Source organism: Xyrauchen texanus, chromosome 22 (assembly GCF_025860055.1).
Source record: "Xyrauchen texanus isolate HMW12.3.18 chromosome 22, RBS_HiC_50CHRs, whole genome shotgun sequence".
Lineage (NCBI taxonomy): Eukaryota > Metazoa > Chordata > Actinopteri > Cypriniformes > Catostomidae > Xyrauchen > Xyrauchen texanus.
This window is the reverse complement of record NC_068297.1, coordinates 13,912,455-13,930,196: the sequence shown is the minus strand read 5'-3', so window position 1 is coordinate 13,930,196 and position 17,742 is coordinate 13,912,455. Positions and strand designations below refer to the sequence as shown.

At 42.6% G+C, this 17,742-nt stretch overlaps 1 protein-coding gene across 1 annotated transcript; it reads left to right on the top strand.

Moving 5' to 3' along the window:
- Positions 1–11,851: 11,851 nt before the first annotated feature.
- si:ch211-125o16.4 (neuroblast differentiation-associated protein AHNAK) lies at positions 11,852–17,714 on the top strand. Its single transcript, XM_052153094.1, has 5 exons — positions 11,852–11,928; positions 13,347–13,408; positions 13,518–13,629; positions 13,754–13,887; positions 13,997–17,714. Exons 2-5 carry the CDS (start codon positions 13,403–13,405, stop codon positions 17,156–17,158), a joined length of 3,414 nt encoding a protein of 1,137 aa, XP_052009054.1. The 5' UTR covers positions 11,852–11,928; positions 13,347–13,402; the 3' UTR covers positions 17,159–17,714.
- Positions 17,715–17,742: the final 28 nt, after the last annotated feature.

Below are 17,742 nucleotides of genomic sequence, written 5' to 3'. Positions count from 1 at the left end.
CCATCAATAACATGTCAACTTTTGGCTACTGAGGAGCAGTAATTTTGGTAAACGCAGACCGATTTCATCAGCAAAACTTTCAAACAACTGTTGCCGAATTCGCTGTCTTATCAGCCTTTTCCCTTCAAATCAGTGCAGGAATTGCAAAAAAAAAAAAAGAACTAGCAGATTCCATCAGGGCCTGGTGATCACCTTGTAAGTCTATAGCATGAACACAAACGGATGTATGTTACTCAGCTAGGCTAAATAAAAGGGGAAATGAACTCTCAAAAGTTTCAAACCAAATTGTATTTGCGATTGTGTATTCATTCATTTTTTATTTGACCGATTAGTTATGTCACACATGAAAACGAATCGGTTACTAACGTAACCTCGGTTCTCTCTAGATGAGGGAACGAGTATTGTGTAAGCTAGCTTACGCTACGGGAAAGATTAATCTTTTCTGAGATATTGAAGCCAAAAAATTATCCTTAATTTTGTATGCATTGTCAACGTAGTGCGGCAGCTGCAGACCTTGAGCGGGCTAGCTAGCGAGCTCATTGGTTGCTCTCCGGCAACTGCTGCAGCCTATAGACGAGCTTGGGCGAACTCGCATCCAATGAGAGGCGTCCGCGCGCTCACTGCATCAAAGCCCACCAAAAAGGGCGTGACTAGAGTGCATATAAGCGTAGTTCGTAGGCTGGAACCCTGGTTTTCATTGAATGAAGCGAAAAATCGCTCGTGGCGCGAGCACGGCCGGTTAAGCAATACTCGTTCCCTCATCTAGAGTTAACCGAGGTTACGTTAGTAACCGATTCGTTCTCTTACGAGAGGTTCTCTCGTATTGCGTAAGCTAGCTTACGCTACGGGAACCCTTTGTCAACGCCGTGCGCGCCAAGCATCCACTGCATGAGCCCCAGGGAATTAAGGGGGACCCGGGGGAGCCCTTGTGAGTGGGGAATTAATATTTGGCCGGCAAGCGTGCGGGCCAGTGTGTGTGTAGTACATAAGCACATAGACAGAGCGGCGGTGCCGGTCTGTGTGGACTGTGTCCCATTAATGCAGCTCACCAGGGGAGCTGTAGCGTATTAAACCGCTAGCAGTTTAGCCTGCAGAGCGGGTACTTCGAGATTGTAAAATCTGACAAAGGTGGAGGGGGAAGCCCAGCCCGCTGCCACACATATGTCGTAAATGGAAATCCCGCTGGACCATGCCCACGAGGAGGCCATGCCTCTAGTGGAGTGAGCCTTAATGCCTAGCGGGCATGGTAGGTCTTTTGACGTGTACGCGGCAGCAATAGTGTCCACTATCCATCTGGACAGTGTCTGTTTCGAGGCGGCGAGACCTTTGGTGCGCCCTCCGAACGAAACGAAAAGCTGGTCGGAGCTTCTGAAAGATGCGGAGCGCGCAGTATACAATCTCAGTGCTCTGACTGGGCAAAGGAGATTGGCGTCGCGTTCGCTATCAGATGCTGGTAGCGCCGACAAGGAAATGATCTGTGCTCTGAAAGGAGTACCGACCACCTTGGGGACGTAGCCGTGTCTAGGCTTTAAAATGACCTTGGAGTCACTTGGTCCAAACTCAAGACACGCAGCGCTGACAGATAGCGCTTGAAGGTCTCCCACCCGTTTAACTGATGATAGGGCAGTTAGAAAAACGGTTTTAAGTGAGAGGTGTTTCACATCCACGGATTGAAGCGGTTCGAAAGGGGGGGCTTTCATAGCTTCGAGAACTATAGAAAGGTCCCAGATAGGAACCGATGGGGGGCGCGGAGGTTTCATCCTTCTAGCTCCCCTGAGGAAGCGGATGACCAGCTCGTTTTTACCCTGTGACTGGCCGTGCAGGGGTTCAGCGAACGCCGCGACGGCCGGCACGTACACTTTGAGCGTGGATCGGGATCTGCCCTTATCCAGCAGCTCTTGTAAAAACATGAGCAGTGGCGACACCCCACATGTCCGTGGGTCCAGGTCTCTGTCGGTGCACCATTTTGAAAACACAGACCATTTTGACGCATAGAGTCTTCTCGTGGAGGGGGCTCTAGCGTGTATGATGGTGTTTATTACTCCTTCTGGCAAAGCGACGGGTAGTCGTTGATCACCCACGCGTGTAGCGCCCAGCGCTCTGGGTGGGGATGCCAGATCGTTCCGCGAGCTTGCGAGAGTAAGCTCCGGGAACCATGTTTGATTCTCCCAGCGCGGGGCTATGAGGAGCACCGAGTGGCGCGTTTCCCTGATCCTCTGCATTACCTGTGGCAATAGCGAGACGGGAGGGAAGGCGTAAAGCGGGTGGTTGGGCCAGTCCTGGGCCAGCACGTCCTCGCTTTTCGAGAAAAATATTGGGCAGTGAGAGTTCTCTTCTGACGCAAAGAGGTCTATCTCTGCTCTGCCGAATATGCGCCATAACGTCTGGACTGTTTGAGCGTGCAGGGACCATTCCCCTGGGGGAATATTGTCTCTGGACAGTCTGTCGGGCCGTCGTTCAGGTGGCCTGGCACGTGCGTCGCCCTCAGCGAGCGCAGGTGGCGCTGGGACCAACTCAGTATGCGTTTGGTCAGATGGAAGAGGTTCCTGGATCTGACACCGCCCTGACGGTTTAGATAGGATACCACAGACCTGTTGTCCGAGCGGACCAGGATGTGGTGACCCTGAATGATCGGGAGGAAGCGCACGATCGCGTACTCGACCGCTATCATTTCCAGACAATTTATGTGAAGGAGCTTTTCCTGAACTGACCATAGGCCAAAAACCGGAGAGCCCTCGCAGACCGCGCCCCAACCCGTGTTGGACGCGTCTGTCGAGATGACTTTTCGGCGAGATACAGCTCCCATCATCACTCCCCGCTGATACCACTCGGCCACTGTCTAGGGCTGCAGAGCTGAAATACAGGTCTGAGTCACTCTGATTGGCTGGCGGCCTGTGGCCCAAGCCCGGCGAGATGCGCAGGTGTTTAGCCAATGCTGAAGCGGGCGCATGCGCAGTAAACCCAGTTGACGTACTGCTGCGGCTGAGGCCATGTAGCCTAGCACTCTCTGAAACTTCTTCATCTGAAATGACGCGGCTAGTCGCTGCACACGGCGCGCGCGCGCTGTGTAGATAAGCGAGCCGTCATTGCCACTGAGTCTAGTTCTATTCCAAGGAAGGAAATTGTCTGACTGGGCTGTAGTGAGCTCTTGGTCCAATTGACTGCAAGGCCCAAACTGTTCAGATGACTGAGGAGAACTGTCCTGTGAGACAGAAGCGCCGTATGTGATTGTGCCAAAATCAGCCAATCGTCCAAATAGTTCAGAATTCGCAAACCCTGACTCCGCAGGGGTGCGAGCGCCACGTCCATGCACTTCGTGAAAGTACGGGGTGCTAAGGACAGGCCGAATGGAAGGACGGTGTATTGATAAACCTGGCCTTCGAAGGCGAATCTCAAGAATGGCCTGTGACGGGGATTTATCTGAATCTGAAAGTATGCATCTTTCAGATCGAGAGAAATAAACCAGTCCCCCTGGCGCACATGCGCGAGGAGTTTGCTGGTTGTAAGCATTTTGAACGGTCTTTTTGCAAGCGCTTTGTTCAAAACCCTGAGATCTAATATTGGTCTGAGGCCACCGTCTTTCTTGGGGACAAGAAAATAACGGCTGTAAAACCCCGACTCGCCCAAGGGAGGCGGCACTCTCCCTATGGCCCTTTTGCACAGAAGGTTTGCTATTTCTGAACGAAGCATGCACGCTGCTTCCGTGTTCACAGTAGTTTCGAGCCGCGCTCTGAAGCGAGGAGGACGGCGATCGAACTGTAGCAAATAGCCCTGTTTTATTGTGCTTAACACCCATTCGGATATCCCTGGAATATCTTCCCACGCTTTGAAGCGTAATGTTAGAGGGTGAGTGGCCAAATCGCTCTGATTGCCGCACACAGCAGCTGAACAGAATGTGTGAGCGCGCTTACTGTGCTTATGCTGGACTGCTCGCAGACAGCATGGACAGGCTGTTCTGTGAGTGACTTCCCGATTGAGGTGAATGGGGAAAGAGTCACGTCTGTTAAGTGATACGCAAGCATAGTCACGGGCACGGAACTTACATACAGAGAAGTGTTTGCTGGCCGTGTGACAGAGCGGGCAGAGAATGGGCGCGCGCACGTATTCGTGAGCGCATTTATTGACTCTAACACTCGAGTGGTTCGTAACCGCTTTTGAGGGTGCTCTGATGGGAACAGGGAACGTGTAATGCTTGTGTGTAGAGGTGAACACTGGACTGTGGGCACATTTTCTACACATAAGGCTGGTCGTGTGACAGAGCGGCCAGAGAATGGGCGCGCGCACGGATTCGTGGTTGCGTTTGTTAACCCTAACACTCGAGCGGTTCGTAACCGCTTTATGTGAGTGTGCCGTGATAGGGCCACGGGATGTGTAATGCTTGTGTGTAGGGGTGAACACTGGATTGTGGGCATATTTTCTACACATAAGACATGTTTGCTCTCTGGTATGGACACGGGATGTGTAATGCTTGTGTGTAGAGGTGAACACTGGGTTGTGGGCACATTTTGTACACATATGGCATGCTTGCTCTTTACCAGATTTATTTGGGTCGCCGTGAAAACGGCGTTTGAGCGCAGGCAAGCGGGCGTTAACACCGCTGCTTGTTGGCTGCTGAATCTACCACTGTAGTAGCCTGAAGGAAGGGGACTGACAGGGGGCGAAGCTTTGACGGTGGTCCGGCCGCAGCGGGACTGATCCGTCGTTTTGTCAACAAAGCTAGGAGGACTTCGGTTGTTCAGGTTTCAGCGCAATTCTAGTCCGAGGCCCGCGGGGCGGCGGTCTGCGGCGGCTGTCTGAGCGCTGATCGAGGGCGGCCGCCCTGTCGATGCTGAGAAGTCTGGCTTTGTTGAGCTGGGCGCTGTGAAGAGGCTCGTGCAGGAGGCTCACGTGGGCGGCCTGCAGAGGAGCTAGCGCGACGAGGCAGAAAGAGATTCATGGCTTGTGTGGCTTTTTGGACCTCTGAAAACCGGTCAATGATACCACTCACCGCGGAGCCGAAGAGACCGGATGGAGAGAGCGGTGCGTTGAGGAACGTAGAGCGCTCTGCTTCTCCCATGTCGGCTAGCGTTAGCCACAGATGTCTCTCGGTCACAGTCAGCGCGGCCATGCATGCTGACCGCCTCTGGATGCCTGCTTTCCTCATCCCACTCCCGCAGAAGTTCCGCTTGGAGGATCTGTAGGACGGCCATAGAGTGCAGAGCAGATGCAGCTTGGCCGGCGGCGGAATAGGCGCGGCCAACACAGGCGGAAGTTGTTCTGCAGGCCTTAGACGGGAGCACTGGTTTAGACCGCCATCTCACGGAGGGCGGGCAAAGGTGTGCTGCTACCGCATCCTCGACCGGAGAGATGGAAGCGTAGCCCTTCTCAGTGGCGCCGTCCACCGAAGCAAGAGAGGTGGAGACGTGGGATCGGACCCTGGCCGAGAAAGGCGCGTTCCGAGGCGGTTGACGGCCTGTGTGAGGAGGCGTGTTAGTTCCCCTTCGACTCCGGCGCGGGTCCTGCTGGATTCCTGGGCCGAGGAGGAGGCGTGTGAGCCTGACCACTCCTCGCTGTCCGAAGCCATGATGGAACAGCCCTTATCCTCCGCTTCTTCGTCCGAGATGGCAGCAGAGCAGCCGCTCGGCGGCAACTGCGCGTCCCGGGTGGGCGGGGAGGGTGAAGGCGATGCTCGAGGGATGGGCTCCGGCGAGGCAATCGCTTGTACCACTGTTTCCGACAGCCTTTGAGAGCGGCGCTTTTTTCTGCGCCGCTCTCTACGCCTCTACGCCTCTCATTGGATGCGAGTTCGCCCAAGCTCGTCTATAGGCTGCAGCAGTTGCCGCAGAGCAACCAATGAGCTCGCTAGCTAGCCCGCTCAAGGTCTGCAGCTGCCGCACTGCGTTGACAATGGATACAAAATTAAGGATAATTTTTTGGCTTCAATATCTCAGAAAAGATGAATCTTTCCCGTAGCGTAAGCTAGCTTACGCAATACGAGAGAACCTCTCGTAAGAGAACAAAACTTTTTATATGTTGCTAAACGCTACACACAACAATGAGAACACATAAGAATTATATAATTTTTCCTTGGAAATAAGCTTGTGATCATGTGGCATGAACTATTCATGGTATTTTTTTGCATCTTATTTGTTAGTGTTTCTTTAAACAATGTGAGTTTGTAACAACTGGATCAATGGCATTTCAAACATTCAGAACCCGATGGTGGTGTGTGCAATGTGAAAAATGTCTTTCAACAATTCAAACATTGCAGTTGCTCAACTACATTTTGTACAAAACCCCAAGTAATTTATCTTATGACATAGAAAACCAAACTGAGTAAAATGTTATTTTTGTGTAGCTCTTGTCTTGATCTAGAGTTTGCTGTTCTTGTTCAGACACCTGTCTTTGTCTGCAATCAGAATTTTATCCTGCATTTTTGCAACAATCACTACAGTTCAACAAAATGCTTCCCTAATGGGATGGTTCACCCAAAAATGACAATTTAGACATTTGTTCCCTCTCATGTTATTTTTTCCCCCCCAATCTTTTTCTTTGAAATGAAAGTGAGTGGTGACTGAGGCCAAGATTTTACCTAACATCTCCTTTTGTGGTCCACAAAATAAAGAAAGTCATATGGGTTTGAAACAACATGATGGTGAGTAAATGATCACAGACTTTTTAAGTTTTGGGTGAACCGTCCCTTTAATTAGTGGCAAGGCTTTAACACATTTATGACTGGAGGAGTTCCTTTGTTTGCAGGTTGCTGGTTACTGTATTTCATTCCAAAGACACAATGAAGGAGGCAAGTTCATACCTGATGCCCAGACACAGATGTAACATGAATAAATAAAAGTTAAAGACTCAACTCCAAAGTCCTGCCTAAAGGCAAACATGCTGCTCTTACTGTAGACATGTAGCAACAACTGCACAAGCTCAATGCCACATCTTTTTGCATTAGCTTAAGCACATGAGGTGATTTCTTCTCTCAAACGCTTTCTGTTGAGGTTCTGTAATATATATATATGTGGCTCCATTTAAGGGGAGCTTTGCTGAGTACACAATGAAATTGGGAAACATTAAGTTTGTTTACACTGTTGATAAAGCACTGCTGGCTAACACCAACCAAACATATAACTGGCACCTTGAATTGTGTAATTGCAATATTGATAATCTCATTCTATTCATGCATTTTTACATTAGCATAAAGCTGTATAGTGCAAACATTTACAAATGCACAGTTTAGTTTATAAGAACCAAGTTAAACATTCTCTAAATGGACAAAGAACAACAAGCCCTCTATTGTGAAGATGAGTGGTTGTGTGTGCCCAGTCATGTAAGAGATGTTTTTTTAAAGGATGTATTGACATTTCCATATTTGTAAATGTAACACCTCTCAGATTCAAAGAGGTAATTTTCTGGCATGAGTGCTTAATGTTGGTAACAGCTCATCACACTAGGTTTTAAAGAAATGCCCTAATAAAATACATGTCTGTTGCCATTTACTCATCCTCATATCGCTCAAAACCCTTATCACTTTTTTCTTCTGCAGAACACAAAAGAAGATATTTTAAAGAATGCATCTTTCGCTGATTTCAATACAAAAGCAGTTGATAGTGATTCACTAAAGCTATAAAAAAAAAAAAGCACCAAAAAGTGTCCAGGTGACTTGCACGTCATATACCAAGTCAATCACTTTGTATGTTGAACAAGCTGATGTTGAAAGTTGTTCATAGTTGCTATTCAGTCTCAAATCAAATTCAATTATTTATCAACATATGTAAACTGAACACAAATTCAATATGGCAAGATTTCAATAACATCAAACCTAATTTGTTGTTCTCATGATGTCATGATGTTTGGTCAAGAGATGCACAAAAACCAATGAGGTTTGATGTTATTGATGGGTCACCATACTGGATTTGTGCTCAGTTTACTCCCTTTAATTGTGCTACCTTTGAACAGCGAAATTCCGCGAGAGAAGTCGTCATGGCCGGACATTAACCGTGTCTGAAACCAGTAAAAAACTTGCTGCTAAAATAATATCCTTGTCTGTTGTGAATATACAGTTTAGCTGTGTACAGAAGACAGCTCACACAGAGCTCACTGCCAAACCAAGCAACCACCTATTGGTCAGCGTGGCAAATTCACCTGCCAAAGTTCTAGAGGTGGGTAGTATCGCACTACATTTACTTTTTGGAGTAAAAAAATATTTTAGAGTGTAAATGTGGGTACTTTTTACTCTCAATCTTTTTCATTACAATGGGCCTTGTTCATGTCGTTACAGTACTGGGTTTAATTTAATTAATGTGTAATTTATAAGAGAGATTAGTGAATTGGACCTTTATGACAGCAGAAATTCAAACAGCTGCATGCCCTGTCACAGACTGTTACTCAAGATGAGTCTATCACTGCAGCATCAATCTCTTCTAACTAAGTGAAACACTTCACTCGGCACAGTAAAAAAAAAAAGAATAGTTTCATCATGCAAATGCCTTCATTTAACACCAAGACAAGCAGATATTTCAAGATTAAAATTGCAGCTTTATTTTAAGGCAGCACGACGAGTTGAATTTTGGCTCTAATGATTACGCAGGCTTTTCTGTGACATGGTGATGGTCATTTTCAGGGTGATTCTGTAAATATGGGCTCTTGTGACATCGGTTTTTAAGTGTACATTTTTAAATCTGCAGCAATATATTAGTTTGCTTTGTCCCGGGTCCCGCATTTCATAAGCAGTATTTACACATTTACCCCGCACCCTCACGGGGGTACTGGGAGAAGAATTTCTTGCAAAAAAGGACTTAAATATTGATCTGCTACTTGAGTACACTTTTAATTGGATACTTTCTTACTCTTACTCAAGTAATTTTTTATGTTAGCACTTTTACTACTATTTTTTTAAATTAATTATACTTTTACTTGAGTACAGTTTTTGGCTACTCTACCCACCTCTGCAAAGTTCACCAGACTTGAACGCCACGCAAAATCTACAAGGGACATTTCTTTGCCACAGGAAGTCCATCATGTGAAATTTACAATCGCTCAGAGTCCCATGGAGATGATTATATTTCACTCACAGAATTTTGCCTTGAGTAGGTAAATGTGACCCCGCCTTTAAAATGCAAAATTACTTTGGACTTTGCAACGAAAATGGGCTACATGATATGATGTCACACTCTAGGGATTCAGTTTTTAATCATTAAAAATACAGAGTAGTAATAAAAATAATAAGTTAAAATACATGATTGACACTTTTACACAATGCTGCAAACCTTGCAGCTTTGAAATTTGTCAAGAGAGTCAGTCTGTTCTGTTTAGTCCTGCTGAAAAGACCAACTTAGACCAGCATGGAAATACATAAACCAAGCTTGAGTATGCTTATTTGGAACTGGTATAGCAAGTGGTCCACTAATGTTGTTCACCAGCTAAAAGTGCTGGTCAACCAGGAAGGTCTTTGAAGCTGGTTAACCAAGGAAAGATTGCTAATGAAGCCAGTTAAGAAGCAAGGACACCAGAACACCAGCATCCCATGATGGAGACCAGCATCAAAAACACATCATATATAGATGACCAACAATGCTGGTCTTTTTTTCAACATCTATAGTGTGCAACATTGCCTGCACTGTCTTGGTTCTGGATAAAAACATTTCTAAGCCATGAACCAAACCAACCAGCTCTGAGGTGAAAAACAACAATTATTTGAAACTCAGCCAAAAAGACAAATTGATAGGCATACTACAGGAAGTGAATGGAATGCAACATCTTGTGTAACACCTCCTCCATTTCTGCAGCCCAGCAGCATTGATTCTTGCAACACCAAGGTTGATGACTAATAATAATACTTTCCGGAGCATTCTAAGTAGATTACTATTACTTAGAAATGTTGATGTACTACATTTAATGTTTTTTTTTTTTTTTTTTTTTTTACAATAAAGCCCTTATAATATGCAGGAATGACACCTCATTTCTGAATGAAGAGTGCATTGTAGAAATATTTTCATGGCCGGATTCGTGGTTTCAGTATTATTCAATAAGATTGCATTTTTCAGTTGAACATTTGATGGTTCATTTGATCAAATACTTTTTGCCAAGAAATGCAAACAAACATTTACAAAATACCTCTGAATCTGGTTTTGTTTGTATTGCACTGCATTAGTGTTGCACACCCTAAGGTGATTGACTTAACCCCTGTACCACTGAGAAATAATCCAGTTCTTGAGCTGTACTGAAACTGTCAAAACACAACCAGCTGAAACCTTCCTGCAATGCTATGCATTCATATGCATCTTAGAAACTACTTAAGGGGGTGTGGAACAAGACTGTAAGACCAAACCCTTGCAAACACAACTCTCTATAATCTAAACATTTCACTGTTGACAAAACACACATTAGTGTTTACTGTAATCTGTACTGTACTATAATATGACTGTTTATGACTAGTTTTAATTCATATTTCCATTCTATGAACTTGACTGTTCAAATCTGAGAACATAATGATATGAAATCAACAAGTGCAGTATTTTACTTGCACCGGAAACTTGTTAAAGAAACATTATATTTATAATTTTTCAATCAGTTGTTTATGTTTGTATATCATAACAGAACTACACAGCTGAACCCTCATTTCAGGATCACACTGACAGAGAGGAAGAATGTAATAATAATGATGCTATTTTAAAATGAACTTTAACACTTGTCTGGCCTAAGCTTCTTCATGTCGAGTGATCAGTGATTGTTTATCATCAGCATAGGCATGTAATAGCAAATCTTAGTTTAAAATGTAAAATTCAGTTTGAATTTAAACTGTTTTTAGAACTTTTAAAATTCTTAAATTCTTACTTTAATTTTTAAATTCTTTTTTTTTTAAATTCTTACTTTAATGTCTCACCAGCGTTGATGAAAACATAAGCAATTTCTGATGTTAATGTTTGTTCATTAAAAGGTAACGTTACTGCATCATACCTCAAACATGAGGAAAATCCTTGCCATGTTTAAACCCTTGTGCGACCTTCGGGACATTTTTGTCTGTTTCGTTTTTGTTTTTTCGATCATTTTGGCTGTGTTAATTCCAACAGCATAAATGTTGCCAAAAGTGTGTATTTTTTTGTGGAATTTTTATATTTCAACTTCAGTTTCTATAATACATTTATAATACACGGTGTACACAGGACATATAGTTACACTCAGGACCTTAAGGACAAAAATGTCCCCATTGAAACCCATTAAAACCGCAATAATTGATCCCAGTACCATTAAAGCTTAAAATCATGAATTCTATGATATTATGCTTTCATTCTGGAGCCCTTGCTTAAAATTTTATTTTTAAAAATATTTTCTACCAGATGGTGCCATTCTTCTCATGTTTAGCCTATGGAGCAAATACATGCTTTTTTCCTATTTTCTGTTTGCTGCATTATAGAACACTGCAGGCCAATTGAATAAATGATGCAGATAAATTTTGTGGGTGTGTTGGTATGGATGACAGAGTGTGTTTTGTATGTGTGTATTGAGAAATGTGTGTGTGTGTGTAAAAACAACAGTGGCATTTTATAAAAAACTGCCATTTAAAGGGATAAATCCTAAAAATGAATGAATATTTGGTAGTTATAATCTGGACTGATGTTGATTAAAAAATCAGGTCAGTGAAAGTCGAAAATAATATTAATATATAATATTTTTATGGCAGTTTTTTAACACGAACATTTTTGTCCTCTAAAGACCGCTGAGTAACGCACAAGGGTTAAACTTTTAATTTCTGTAGTTTCAGTGTGTTGCTGTATGTGCATTGGTTGGCAGGGGCAGTCATGTTGGTGCTGTAGAACCTGTTTGGTGGCTTCGCATACATTTATCTGACAAACCCCATAACTGAGAGCTTGCATGAGACAGTCATATTCACCTGGAGTTTAGAGGTGACAACATCAACTGCCACAGATACATGAACTACATTGGGTAAGTGGGTGAATCTCAGCTTTAAAGCTCAGCGCTGCTCCTATTAAAACATAAAGTCATGTAACTTACATTACAAATATATCATATAGTGCAATTTAAAAATAGTGCAATTCATCAGGAGTGCCATTGTTTCACATTTACAGTATGTGATCCTGCTTCAGATGAAAAATTTTGAAAAGATGGAAAACTAAACTGGCACAGATGAAGCAGAGTTGTAGAAGAGTTCAAAATAGATATAAAAGATCAAAATAGATACATGAAACAACATTTTTAGGTAGAAGTGATAATATGGTGACTTCATCGGTGTCTTTAAATATTTGTGTTGGCTGTAGACTCTGATCTGATTGTTGTTATAACAGTGATTCTAAAGAGGTTTTACTGTGATTAATTGTTGAAAATTTAAAACATTTACAAATTAACACATGTAAACAAGAGTATATATAACTAATTTATATTTGGCTGAGCTGAAACTCTTAATTAGGTTGTCTTACTCATGCATCATGATTGTGCAGGCCAAGTGATTTATAACAGTGGCCACATTAAGAATTTACCCATATATAGCTTTGCTTTATTTTGCATCAGGGTTTTTTTAAGCAGCAAGCTTATTTTGGGGAAATTGTTGGGTTGTTTGGTGGGCAGGAGTTGAAACAACAGATGATTCCCATTTCTGACTAAACTCATAGCTTAATGAGCAGATATTCATATCACAATTCTGATTTGTAACTATAAACTGAATTGTTGATTGATCTTGTCCCTGAGATCTGCACCCCTCATTGTCAAGAATATCAGATCCTCCACTCTTTTGCATGACCTCGACTCTGGGGGGTGTGCTATAAAGAAACTAAAATAACAACAGGGAAAAAGACATTATGAGAAAGGGTGGGGGGGGGGGATGAAGTGTAACCTGGTTTTTATCTCCCCATCTGAACAGACTGGTTCTGCTCATTCTTCAGAGTCCATTCCAGAAGCATTCCATAGATACAAAAAGAATGTTCAAAACCACAATCACAAGCTGTTAGTTACCAGCTTTAAAGAACCATTAAGAGACTCCTGGATAACTGCTTTGCTTTTTGTTAGCTGATACTGTAGATTCTGTAGTATATTGTGTATATACAAGGTTACTCTGTATAATTTTTGCAATGTTCTACATGTAAGGACATTGTTTTGAAGCTGCAGTGGGTTTTCTGGTCTGAAACGGTCTATAGCCTCAAATTTTAATTCCAATTAGTCACTGTATTTCCTTTGTATGTTCCTGTATGTGTATGTTCCTGAAAATACAGGAGATATAGTGCTTGGTTGAATTACTTTAATTCAGTGGGCCCGTCACTCAAATGATTCTAAAAGTAAATACCAACATGACGCAGTATCAAATATAAATGTTTAAAGATTTCTAAATGTGTACATTTTTGTTTTAACAGATCTCCTAAGAACTGATTTTCATGAAGTGTCCAGCTGTATTTAAAGGAGTTAAGACATGATGGTTGGTGCCCTCTTCTCAAAAATACATACAACATGGTGCATATATGAGATTATAAATAGAACATATTACTCTATTTTATGGTATTAAGACACTTTTACCCTGTTTGCAGAATGGACAAACTCAGATTTGTGCCCTCTCGGAGAATGTGATTTTGGAGGACACAGAAAAAGGAGGGGTCATAGTCACAGGAATAAAAAATCCAGCGTTTAATCTAAAAGAAGGTAAAGAACCCACCTAAATATGTGCATGTAACCTGCGTTTGCATGTACACAATGTAATTTTCATTTTCCTGCAAATGAGTCCTTTATTGTGCCTAATTCTCAGTCTATTTTATGCTTCTTCCAGGGGATCGGCTTGTTGCAGCTACCATTCATCTTGACCACCTCAGTAAAGATGACGCGTTGAAACTGATCAAAATCATTGAGCCCTACGACAAAAACCTTGAACTGAAGACTTCAAAAGATCTGAAAGCTGGCCTGGTGAGCAAACTCATGAATGAAATAAAAGAGAAAACAATAAGAAAAAAAAAAAAATTTTTTTTCCTTCTTATCTGACCATGTCTTTATCTCCCCACTTCTTCCTATCTAGTCTGTTGGTGATCTTCGTTTGAACAGTGAACTTGCACAGACAGGACTTCAAGTGCCAGCTGTTCAGGTCAATGGGCTAAATGAACAGCTTAATGCCCCAAGCTTCAAAGGTGGCTTCACAACCCCCACAGTAAATGGAGAAATGCCAAAGATTGAGTTAAAGGAATCCACTCCTAATTTTAGCTCCCCAGATTTCAGAATGCCAACTTTTGACACATCTCTGCCAAAGTTCAAAGGGGCCGGTATAGATAGCACAGTAGATGCACCTAATATCAGTGTCTCCTCACCTAGACTAAACACTCCGGATGTTTCGGTTAATGTGGACAAACCTGAATTGAAGACCAAAAAGTTTAAGATGCCCAACTTCAGTCTACATACTAAAAAACCAAAGGTTGGCGGTGATGTAACTGCCCCAGACATAAACGCTGAACTAAAAAACCCTGATCTGAGTCTGTCCACCCCAAAGATTAATGGAGAGCTTAACACCCCTGATATAGATTTGACCTTGCCAAAAACTGAGCTCAGGGGCCCACATCTAGACATTGAAACACCAAAAGCGGATATCGATTCTCCATCTAGCAAGTTCAGACTGCCCAAAATTAAGAAAAAAACTGCAAAAGTAAAAGTACCAGAGGTTGATGCAGATCTAAGTGCACCAAATCTTAAGCTTTCTGCCCCAAATGTAAATGCAGATGTCAATGCACCGAATGTAGACATTGATCTACCCAATGCCAACCTTCAAGCTCCAAATGTAGAAATGAAAACTCCTGATGTTGGTTTAGATGCTTCCTCTGCCAAAATAAAGTGGCCAACATTTAAGAAACCCACATTTGGGCACAAAGTTAAAGCCCCAGAGGTTGGCTTAGATGCCAATGTCTCAACACCTGATTTGAGTCTCAATGCCCCAGATGCAAATGTGACTTTACCAAAGGCAGAAATAAAGGCCCCTGATCTTGATATAAAATATCCTGATGTAAAAGTACCTGATGTGGACATTCAAGCTCCATCTGGAAAGGCTAAGTTTCCTACCCTTAAAAAGCCAAAGATCAACTTCCGTAAACCAAAGATGAAAGGTCCAGACTTGGACGTATCAGCTCCTGATGTTGATTTGAATCTGCCCAAAGCTGAACTGGATGGTATAAATCTAGATGTTAAGTCACCAGATCTCAATCTCTCTACACCAAAAATGATGGGTGATATTAGTGCACCAGATCTAGACATTAAAAATCCAGCATTTGATATACAGACACCAGATGTTGACATAGAAGCTCCATCTGCACAGTTTAAAAAGCCTAATTTTAAAAAGCCTAAAATGAACTTCTCTGGGCCAAAAGTGAAAGGGACAGATGTAGACCTCAATGCACAGGTGAAGGCACCAAATGTTGACGTTTCTGTCCCTGAAGTCAATCTGAAACCACCTAAAGCAGATCTCCAAGGGCCTTATCTAGACCTGAATGCTCCAGATCTCACTCTTTCAACACCCAAAATGGATGGCAATCTTAGTGCTCCAGATGTGGATTTGAGCTTGCCAGATGCTAATATCAAAACTCCAAATGTAGACCTACAAGCAAGAGCACCAGAGATAGACTTAAATGCTCCCAAAGTAGACATTGATGCCCCCTCTGGCAAAATGAAGCTACCTCATTTTAAAATGCCTAAATTTGGTCTTTCTGGACCTCGGATGAAAACACCGAAAGTAGATGCACCTGATGTAGATGTCAACATGCCCAAAGCTAAACTCAAAGGCCCTGATCTAGATGTGAAAGCACCTAATCTTAGTCTTTGCGCACCTAACGTTGAAAGTAACATTTCTACTCCATCTTTAGACATTGATTTGCCAAAAGGTGACTTAAAAGCTCCAACTGCAAACATCGGTGGAAGTATAAAAGAACCAGATCTCAATCTCTCCACCTCAAGTGTAGACCTAAAATTGCCAAAAACAGAGCTAGAAGGTCCTGATTATGACCTAAAAGTCCCAAATGTTGACATTAATTCCCCATCAGGCAATTTTAAGATGCCACATTTCAAGATGGCAAAATTGAATCTATCTGGGCCAAGAATGAAAGGGCCTGAATTGAATGCTAATGAAGATGTTGGTTTGATGGTTCCCAAACTTGAAGGAGAATTAAAAAATCCAAACATTGAACTAAATCTACCCAAAGCAGAGGCTAGTGTGCCTGATGTAAATGCAACTTTACCAAAAGCGGAAGTCAGCATTCCCAATGTAGATATCAAGTCACCAGATGTAGAGTCTCGATCTGGAAAGCTGAAATTGATCACAATTAAGAAACCTAAAGCTGACATTTCTGCTCCAAAACTGAGGACTCCTGAGATTGATTTAAATGAAGAAGCTCCCAATCTCTGCCTCTCAGCTCCCAAAGTTGCCACTTTTCCAGACGCTGAATTAAAGCTCCCTACAGCAGATGTTGACATTAATGATCCCAGTGGAAAGCTGAAATTCCCAACACACAAAACTTTCAGCACGTCTGGCCCAGAAGTCAAATCTGCTGATGGAGGATCAGGTCTGAGCCTATCTGCACCAGGGGTTCATACCCCTGATGCAGATGTTAATCTACCCACTGCTGGGGTTGACGTGGATGTTTCAGGCATCAACGCTGAAGCTGAGCGCACTACACGCAAGATGAAATGGCCCTTCAAATGGCGAAAATCTGTTGAATCAAAGGATGGGGATATAAATGTTAAGGCTGCAGAAGTAGATAGTAGCACTCCAGAAGTTAAACTCCCAAAAAATATACCCATGTTCAAGATGCACAGTTTGCCTAACAGCAGCATTGACAGCATCTTGCAAGAACGCATTGTGCCGGTTGACCTCAGTACCGATGTTATAGACACGATTGTCTCTGGCCCAGCAGTCAAGGCAAATTTGAAAAATTCTTCTCCATCTGCTGGTGTGAATAAACGGACATCTGCAGTAGACATCCTGGAAAGGCTGAAGTTGTCCAATGCACGTACCACAAACACCGATTCTGGCATATCTTCAGAGTCAGGCAGCCCTACAAAAGTGAATAGAGGAACATTTAAAATTACAAAGTCTGATGCTGATAAGAACTACACGGTGGTTGATTCTACTAGCAAGGAGGATGATGAAAATGCCAAGATTTCCCTCCGCTTGAACAACATGCTTGGTTTGCCAACAGATTGAGGTCCTAATGAGAAACAGGAGCTTAACACCAATCTTGTTAGATTGCTATTAACAATTGCACCTCCATCTTCATATAAATAATGCACATGTAAATGAATATGTAAAAATACAGCTTTAACTAAAGAATGAGTGGAGTATTGATAAAGAAGCATTATATAATATGACAGAGATTATTTTTGTATGGATGAAGTTATGTATAAAGTTCTCTTTTCATGTGTAATGATTGCAATGTCTTGTCAAATATTAACAATAACATGAAGGAATGTCTGTTTTTCTAACTATATTTCCACTGTTTACATGTATGTATATCTAATATATATTCTTTTATTTACACTTCTTTCCTGTCCATTCCATTTTTTACAGTGTATCTATCAGTATTGCAAATGTCACAAATGTAAGAAATTGCGATTATGCCCACATTTTATGCCTATTAAATATCATGTTTATCATGTGCTTTTATTCGGTTTCAATGCTGTAATGAATGTCATCTGATTTATATTACTAATTTCATATTTTAATAAAGCTTATGATATGAGCAAGGCAATGAGTTATTAATTCTAAAGTTGTCGTCACATTGTTATGAT

Coding starts and splice junctions, on each gene's coding strand:
- si:ch211-125o16.4 (XM_052153094.1), top strand. Junction 13,630..13,753: donor AGCGTTTAATCTAAAAGAAG/GTAAAGAACCCA, acceptor TGCTTCTTCCAG/GGGATCGGCTTGTTGCAGCT. Junction 13,888..13,996: donor AAGATCTGAAAGCTGGCCTG/GTGAGCAAACTC, acceptor CTTCCTATCTAG/TCTGTTGGTGATCTTCGTTT.